Here is an 8993-nt window from a genome sequence, read left to right on the forward strand (position 1 = left end):
GAGTTAGAGCCCAAGATCAAGCAGAACCTGGGTTCTAGCTGACACCACCAGTCAGGACACCTAGCCCTGGTTCAAAGCACCTCCAGGGGTTTGTGTGTGGACTGTAGCAACTTAGGGCTCAGCCTATCTATCTATCTATCTATCTATCTATCTATCTATCTATCTATCTATCTATCTATCTATCTATCTATCTATCTATCTATCCTATTTGTCTTCTGATTTGGCAAGGTGCATAATCAGGTGTCTGACTTTAAGCACTTGCATATTCTGATTGGATGCAAAGGGGCTACTCATGGGCTGCAATGTCGGAATGTGCTCAGTGCCTGGCTGAATTGGGGCCTTTCTCCCTTCTCCCCACAAGTCCCCTTTAACTGTAGTTTCATATCCCACAACCCCCACACCCAAACCACCACTCAGAGGGACACTGGGCTGTGTGAGGGGTTCGGGCAGCCCACCTCTCACAATCAGCGAAACACTCAGGAGTCCAGACACCAACAGCAGCTGCTGCAAAAAGCCATTTAGTGCATCACAAGCTGTATCTGTGACCCACAGAGCAGGGAACGTTGCATATTTTCCTCAGTGCTTTACATAGACTATCCAGGATACAAGCAGAAAGGAACGTGGTATGTGGTCTCTCTAGGGGGTGGCAGCTCCAGTCCGGCCCCAGGGCGGAGGACTGGCTGGCTCAGAGGGGTGGGGAATGGGACCCGGGGCCTTTCCCCATTACAGGACACCATCTCTGATCTGGCCACAAGGACTCTGTTGACCATAAATCAATGAGTAGCTGGGCCCAGACTAACGGGGAAGTCTGATCACATGTTTCCAGGAGCAGGTTGCGTAGCAGAAGGCCGTGGCTGGCCATGGGCTCTGTGTTGCTAGATTCCTCTCATGGTGTCAGTGATCCAGGGCATGAAGTGGGAAATCCGTGTGTACACAGCAGGAGGCATGATGCTGTTCTTGATGCACTTGGAGACAATGCCCTCGGCCACTCCAAAGCATACGAGAGGGCCTCCAGAATCGCCCTGTCCCAGAATAAGCAGGGAGATGAGTTTTAATGCACTGATCATACCCAGGACTCCAGGGCTGTTTGGGTCATTAAAGCCAGAGCATCTTCAAAAAAGAAATGAATTAACACTGAGAAGCCCAAGATGGGGGATTCATAGAATCTAAGACCAGAAGCACCATTGTGATTATCTAGTCTGACCTCCTGTGTGATGCTGTATGAAAAGAAAGATGATTAGTTGCAATAATTCAGTCGCCATTGTTACAAAATTGCAATCAATCTTGTACAAAGCATGTCGTGTAAGGTATCCTTGTAAAGGTTATAATCTGTTAAGTGTGATTATCCTGTTTACATTCACATATCATGGTTGTGTCTGAAGTTATGAATACTGACTAGGTGTATCTCAAATATGTTTTGCTCTTGGGTGACACCCACCAGGCAGATTTACATCAGGACTAGCCAGCCATGTGTTGATGGCCCATTAAGGATATCAAGGGACCCCTTCAGAGGGCTCCCGAAAGGGCATATGGACAATGGAGTCCCAGTGACTCAGCAAGGCATGTAAGGACATAGGATAAGGACTTGTGACCTAAGACTCCATCTTTTGCCAGTAACTTTCCATGTGCTTGGGCTGAAAGTATAAAAGTGGTGTAGGTGGTGGGGGTTGATCTGAAGCCTCCGAAGTGGCCAGGGCTGAGGATTGGACGCTGGATGGTGCTCTGAGGTGATAGAGAGGATTCTGCCTTTCAGGAGCTTGCTCACAGGGCCAGGGTCTGAGTGATCGACACGTTGTGGGCTGGGAAGGAATCTTTCCCCCAGGTCAGAGTGGTGGGGACCTTGGGGGGGGGGGTCACCTTCCTCTGGGGCATGAGTCACCTGTTGCAACCACCTGGGCACATCTCTCCTAATCCATTTCCTGCCACTGTGGGATCTCGGGCATTGGTGGCCCCTCAATCCCTCCTGTTCTCTGCCTGTCACCACAACAATTTGGTCTCCAGTGAGCAGCGCTTAATTTGTGCCAGGGCTGAGCCCCAGCATCGCTAGACTTCGCCGTTCATAGCCCCAGCACCTCTGGGCTTGCTGCATCAGGTATGAATGTAATAAATTGCTTGAGCCCTGGCAACTAATTGCTTAAGTCCTGACACCTCTTTTATTAAAAGTGAAGCCCTGCCTGTGGGCCGTGATGCCTTGGTCACATTTTGGCTGTTGGTTCTAGTGTGCGGATGCTGGGCACAGTTGGTGGCCTATGAGCTACAGATTTTCAGACTGGATGATCTGGTCTGTTCTGGCCATGCCATGACTCCTAGGAGGGGCTCGTCTAGGATTTGAAAGATTGAAAGAGCCAGCTTGGGGCTGTCACCAGCCGTAGTGCACAGGAATTGGGTGGTGTCCCTGTCAACAGCGTGGGAGCCCTCCAGTGGGGCTCACAGTGTCCTATGTCTCCTACATTACCGGAACCCGAGCAGAGCACCCGTGGGCTGGAAGCCAGGCCTCATGGGTTGTGCGTGATTAATGAATGTCGTTATTTGGACCCTGCCACCCTGTGTCATTCTTTCCATACTCCCATGGCGTGTGAATTAGGTATGGAAGGGCTGCATGATACCCCTGGCCAATGTGTGACAATAAGGAGGTGAAGGTGTCAGTGGAAGGCTCTGCAGTAGGCTAGGCATGTTACCATGGTCTAGTCATTTAGGGCTAGATAATCAGCAGGGTTCAGGTCCCACTGCACTTGCCAGCCCCCTGTCAGCCCTGGCTGATCCCACAATGCGGCTGAGAAAGGACAACCAGCAGCAGGAGCCCAAGCCAATCAGCCACTTACAGAATAAATTGACTTCTGGTCATCAGGGTCCCCTGCACACAGCATGCTGGAGGGGTAATAGTAACGGTACCGGTTGTAACAGGTCTCATCGCTTATCACCGACAGGTTCACTTCCTGAAGGGTGCTGGTTGTATCAGTCAAGCTGGTCCTCCCCCAGCCAGCCACGCTGCACCTGGTCCCTGGGCTCACTCTGCGATGAGCAGAAGTCAAATCAATCAATCCCACCTCCTTGGTCAGATGCGCCTTGTGATGCAGCTGTTGGGGCAAAGAGGGGAGGGGAATGACACAGCCCATGAAGTGCAGAGTGTGTGTGTGTGTGTGTGTGTGTGTGTGTGTGTGTATGTGAGTGATGGAGAGAACTCAGAAACTCAAGACTCAAGGGACGGGGTGATGGGATGGGGGTGGAACCTGCAGCAGTGTGAGGTCACTGGGGGCGGGGTGATGGGATGGGGCGGTACCTGCAGCAGTGTGAGGTCACTGGGGGCGGGGTGATGGGATGGGGGCAGTACCTGTAGCAGTGTGATGTCACTGGGGGTGGAGTGATGGGATGGGGCGGTACCTGCAGCAGCATGATGTCATTGTTATAGGTCGTTTTGTTGTATTTTGGATGGGGGATCTGGCGGCACACAGAGATTTTCTGTTGACTCTGTTCCCGTTGTTTAATGTTATGGGCTCCCAGGGACACGGTGATCTTGCTGTAAAAGCCAAGAGCAATACATGGGCATTGGGGCAGGAGTGTACTGAGGTGGGGGATGGGCACATGGTCTGACATAAGTACTGATCTTGTGGGGACAGGGCAGCATGTGACGCTCAGGCTGTGATCTCAGACTCCTTCATTCCCCTTGACCCCTTGGTCTCAGCTCCTCTCCAGCCAGGGAACCCCTCCCAGCTAGATCCAGATGGGTCTATGCCCAGCTCCCCCCTGTCCGGAGCCCTGCAGAGCTGTTCTGGGGCTGTGAGTCCCTCCCTGTCCCATCTGGGCAATGGGCCAGACCCCAACTGGTATCAATGGCCGTAGCCCCATTGGTTTACCCAGAGTTGGATCTGGACCATGGTTTTCAGAGGCCCCTAGACATGCATCAACGCCCCCTAAGCAGATCAGACCCCTGGGCTCTGCTCTCCCAGACTGTCCTACTAACTGCTCCTTCCCTGCAACCCACGATGGCGCCGGAGCTCCCAGCTCCCCCATCACCTGCTAACCCTGACCTTCCCCAATATCCCTAGTACAGAGGCACTTACTCTCCATTGCAGTGAGCGGCCGTCAGCACGAAGTTCTCTGACACCAGGAACCCTCCACAGTGAAAACTCTTGGCTTCATGTCGTATATTCAGATAGGCCATGTAGGGCCTGGAGTGGGGCTGGGCTTCCTGTCCGCCAATGATTTCTCCTGGGGGGAGACCAGGTTCATATAAAGAGTCTCATCATCTCCCTGGCCTGGGCTGGGATCAATCTCCCCTCCCAAAGGGGAGTCTCCACAACCTCAACCCACCCCCTCTGATGCTGTCCTTGGGGGATCCCTGTACCTGGAACCCTGCCCCCTCCTCAGCTCTCCCCCAGACTGGACACTCTATGGGGCTGGAGGTTAAATCTAAAGCTCTGACCTTGCTAGGTGGAAAATCAGTGCCAAAGGCATCGGGAGTGGGTCACTAATCGCACTGTCTTGAGGTAATGGCTTTGGGTGTCAACATCAGCCAGAACGCCACTGACACGTCCCATGCTGACGTTTCACCTTCTCCACCAACCCCCAGTGACAAGCCAGGACTGCTCCAAAGCTGCCCCTCCAAACTGTTTTTGTACAGAAAATCGGATTTTCTAGACAATGAAATGTTTCCCAGAAGGCCTCACCTCAAACATTTTGGCATTTTTCTTGGAAAACTGATTATTTCCCCCCAGTTTTCGGCACTTTTCAGCTGAAAATTTGTAAGTTTTTAGTCACCAAAACAATTTTAACTTTGGTCACACTACAGACTAAGATGGAGTGGCGAGGGATGCAAGGGAAACATGCCACCCCCCATCTGTTTAGCACCGCTGCCTTCGCTGCCCTTCACTCATTACTGCTTTTGTTTCTCTCAATGTTACCCAGATTATCAGGATCTATGGCAACGTTATGCACACCTGGCCAGCAAATTTGAATTAAACACTGATCCCCTAAAAAAGCATTGGGAGGAGAAACTAGAATAATTTTCTGCTAACCAAATGAAAAAAAATTGTAGCCAGTTCTCTGAACTGCTCCTTGGAGCTACATTTCAGATTAATTCCACAGGAATCATATGGAGGATGCATTGGACCCCTCTTCAATGTTCAATGCAGGCGCTGCTAAGTCAGCTGTGACTCAGCAGGTGCTGACTTAACCCATAAGCTCATAGACCGGTCGGCTTTGGGCGGAACTGAAGGGGACAGTGTTTTTTTTCCCCATCAAATAAAATTAACCATGTAATTTTCAATCTAGTGGGTGTTATCTGGAAGCAGAATAAATTAGAAAAACTTTGGCTAAGCAGAGCACTAACAGCAGTGAAAAGACAAGTACCACCAAAACGGAAATCCAAAAAGCAACCAACAATCGAAGATTAGAGCACAGACATCCTAAGCTCGGCTACCATTGAAAGAGCTATAGACTGTTACAGAGCTTCCCAAGAAAAGTTGTTAGAGATATGAGATGCTCTCCTGGAAGTATCTGATCATCCTGTCAAATGCATGGGTCCACCTCAACCCCCGTCTTCCCTAGCCACTTCCTTCCGCTCCCTGTATCTATTTGAATTTTGCTTCTAGCGTTTATCTTACTTTAATAATTTTTTCTTTAACTAGCTGGATTTTTATAAAGCATATTTTGTTTGTAAATTGTGGAATACAATAAGGGATTGATATTCTAACCATTCATACTACAGATAACTAAATGTTTCAAGCCTAGGTAAGGTGAGGTAGTGAATATTTAATATCTTATGAGGTGTTCATGCATTATGAGAAGTTTATGTATATTTTGCTGTTTGTTTTCTCACTCTCTATATATCTTTTAAAAAAAATAAAAAGTTACTAGAAAACAAATTACTTGAGGGGTTTTCAATTAAAAGTCAAAATTTCCCAGGGAAAAACTTTTCAGACCAACTCTGAATACGTCTCAGCCCAGGTGGATGAAGTCAAAGCTAGACAATCGGTGTAAAGACAACAGGGTGGAGGGAACAGGAGGGGGGAAGAGCTGGTGAAGCTGAAGGACAATGTAGGCAGAAGAACAAAAGGGGAAAAACCGGGCAAGGATAGATGGAGGTGGAAGTGAGAAGGTCTCTAACTATCAGAGGGACGTAGGACTTAGGAATTGCCAGACTGCATGGTTTGTTTTAACCCTGTGCAAATGCACTTCTTGAGGCACTTGTATGGGTTGAAGGCTGGTTCTCTGAGGTTAACTGGCCCCTGGGAAGTTTCCGACACTTTGGCCAAGTTTAAATCAATATCAGGGCAGCCACAGGCAGAGCTGAACCAGTTGAACTACAGATGTGGTTTAAAATCAGGATAATTAAAGCAATACAAGTCTGTGCGCAGCTCACATCTGAATGTTTTAACAGACGACTCATGGCTGTTAGTTTGACGTCCATAGGAACAAGGCTGTATTGACAGTCTGGTGCTGTTATTTGCATACGGTGCCACCAACCCAGATGAGAGCCCCGTTGTGCCGGGTGCTGCACAGACCCTCAGGGAAAGTCAGTCCCTTCCCTAAAGAGCTTCAATTTAAAATGACACCACAGACAAAGGAAGAAAGAGCTAGAACGCAGGAGTTCTGACTGCCATCCCCGAGCTCCACTCTAATCACTAGACACCACTCCCAAGCAGGGAATAGAACCCAGGAGTTTTGGCTCCTAGCCCCTAGTTAAGATACTCTCTGTCTCTCTCCTGCTCTCAAGCTCTCTATGTATCTCTCGGGGGCTTTATCTCAACACCAGCTCCACCACCCAACTCCTTCACCCCCACCTCCAAACTCTTCCCTAGCTGCGTCCTGGGAGCCAGAAATCACCCTGGGAGACGCATCTTACTCAGGGGAGGATCCAGAATTTGCAAACAGCCCAGCGAGCTCCTGGCTCCTCTCCCCAGGATCCCTGACCCCTTCCCCCCACATACTCACCAGCCCCAGCCCCGGGGGGCAGGAGAAAGGCCACGGGCAGCAGGAACAGGATCAGCATCGTCACCGTCTGGGGAAAGTGACAGTGCTCGTGCCTCAGCCCTGGGGGATTTATAGAGTCAGCAGGAAACCACAGATCACGTACGCTCTCCCCTTGTGGGGAGCTGGGACCACACAGGCGCCTTCAGAAACGTCAGCATCACGCCGCTCACACATGGGGGGCATGAGGGAGGGAGCTGGTGGCTGGAAAACAACCTCTCTCTGAAGGAAGGAGCTCAGGGGAAAATCCCTCTGGGACAGGACATCTCTTTCCCCCTGCCGACAACATCTCAGAGCAGGGCCCCCTGGGGCCTGCCTGGAGCCCAGCACACCTGGCACTGGGCTCATCTGGAGCTCGCCCGTCTCCTCTGCTCCAGCAGCTCATCTGGCGGGGAGTGCGGCTGATGCTGAGTCACCCGCTGGCTTGGCTCAGCTCCCCGCTTCCTCTCCAGTGTGCGTCTCAGAGCAGTAAGAAGGGGATGGGGGCCCTGCTGTGACTTCCTGTAGCCCAGCCACAGAGCCCATGGCAGAAATTCTCCCAGAAGATGGGGAGCACGTAGACCACGTTGGAGGTGGGGGAGCACTGATATCATGGTGATGGGTGATGGGGAAGGCCCTAAACAGACGGTGCTGGAGCCGTGTTCCTCTGGGCCTGCCCCATGGCTGGCATGGTTGAGTAAAGAGCAAACGTCCCCACACAACAGAGGTGACCACTTGGAAATGTGACCCTGGCTGTCCAGACATTTGAACATCTCACATGCCCACAATTCTGGGCCACAGAAAGTGGCTTAAAATTGCACTGAGGCCCCGGCCCCATTTCTCCATCAAGCTCCAAACTCTCCTGAAATACCTTGGTGTATTTCATAAAGCCCCAGCATCAGGAGCCATGGGATCACCTGCAAATTTTAGCTTCTCTTGTGGTAAATTGGGCGTTTTGAGCCCACGAAGCTGTGGAGAAGAGTTTGAAGACATGACCCATAAATGCATAAAACCCCCTTGTCTTCTCCTCATCCGTGCCACTCCCTCAGGGTGCCCTAATACGACTCAGACAGCACCCACAGAGCATGAGAACCCCGTATTCATTCCCAGATGATGTCTTCCCATCCCCCATGAGTGGCATCTTCATGGCCTGTCTGAGGAGGGGGCAGCCCTTCTGCCTGGTCCCAGAGGGGTTACAGCCCCAGCTGGGTGGGGACAGGCAACCTCAGGGTCAGGTTCCCAATGCATAGATGGGTGCTAGGCTGTCCTGGGGCATGTACACCCCACCACATGGCTGGGAGAAAGGACGGGCCCCCAACATGTGCAGACACTCAGCATCTTGGGCTCTGCACAGCTGGGGCTGTGTCCAGTCTGGTCCGTCCTACGGTATCAATTGACTCAGCCTCTGAAACTGGCTGCAGTGGGTTTTTTTGTGGTGTTGACGAACCCCCAGTGTCCATGGCCTGGACGGTAAAACCCTCCCATCTGTAGCAGGCTCATTCCTGAGGCCTGACTGTCAAGCTGAACATCTGAGCAGGGATATCTCCTCGTCCCCCTGGCAGTGAAAGGTACATCCCCACGCACAGCCGTGTCATGAACGAAAACAGTTCTTAGAGTCAGACATTCGGGAGCACAAATGGAGCTCTCTGAAGGTCTCAGTCCTGGACTGGGATGGTGGGTCTACAGGTCAGGATTGATGGTCCCCAAAAGAGATGACCCATCCCTGCCCATTGTGGGGGCGCAGAATGAGGGCAGCCCGTTTCAGCAGTGCTATCCAGCATGCTCAGTCCATGTTAGCATGGTCAGTATAAGCTAAGTAGCTAATCGGGGGGGGGGCATTTGTGGTCACATACTGCCCACCCCCGACCGCACCGCCTCTGGCCTGCACCAGCAAGACTATTAAATGTCTATATCTTTCTCTGCAAATTTGTTATTTCTGCATTCCCCACGAGCTAAGTAATTTCCTTCTTCTCCTGGCTCTTAGAAAACTTTCAAGACCAGCTTTGTTTTCTCAGTGTAATGTTTCATAACTCCCTGGACCCTGG

At 51.2% G+C, this 8993-nt stretch overlaps 1 protein-coding gene across 1 annotated transcript; it reads right to left on the reverse strand.

Annotated features, from left to right (window-relative positions):
• Positions 1-559: 559 nt before the first annotated feature.
• LOC135886581 (mast cell protease 1A-like) lies at positions 560-7006 on the reverse strand. The gene is made up of 4 exons (XM_065414339.1): positions 6934-7006; positions 4062-4209; positions 3382-3517; positions 560-1022 (listed from the first exon to the last, which is right to left on the reverse strand). Exons 1-4 carry the CDS (start codon positions 6989-6991, stop codon positions 876-878), a joined length of 489 nt encoding a protein of 162 aa, XP_065270411.1. The 5' UTR covers positions 6992-7006; the 3' UTR covers positions 560-875.
• Positions 7007-8993: the final 1987 nt, after the last annotated feature.

Source organism: Emys orbicularis, chromosome 12 (assembly GCF_028017835.1).
Source record: "Emys orbicularis isolate rEmyOrb1 chromosome 12, rEmyOrb1.hap1, whole genome shotgun sequence".
NCBI classification, from domain to species: domain Eukaryota; kingdom Metazoa; phylum Chordata; order Testudines; family Emydidae; genus Emys; species Emys orbicularis.

Coding starts and splice junctions, on each gene's coding strand:
- LOC135886581 (XM_065414339.1), bottom strand. CDS start 6,991: ATGCTGATCCTGTTCCTGCTGCCCGTGGCCTTTCTCCTGCCCCCCGGG. Junction 4,210..6,933: donor GCCCCCCGGGGCTGGGGCTG/GTGAGTATGTGG, acceptor GTCTCCCCCCAG/GAGAAATCATTGGCGGACAG. Junction 1,023..3,381: donor ATGACATCATGCTGCTGCAG/GTACCGCCCCAT, acceptor ATTCTGGGACAG/GGCGATTCTGGAGGCCCTCT.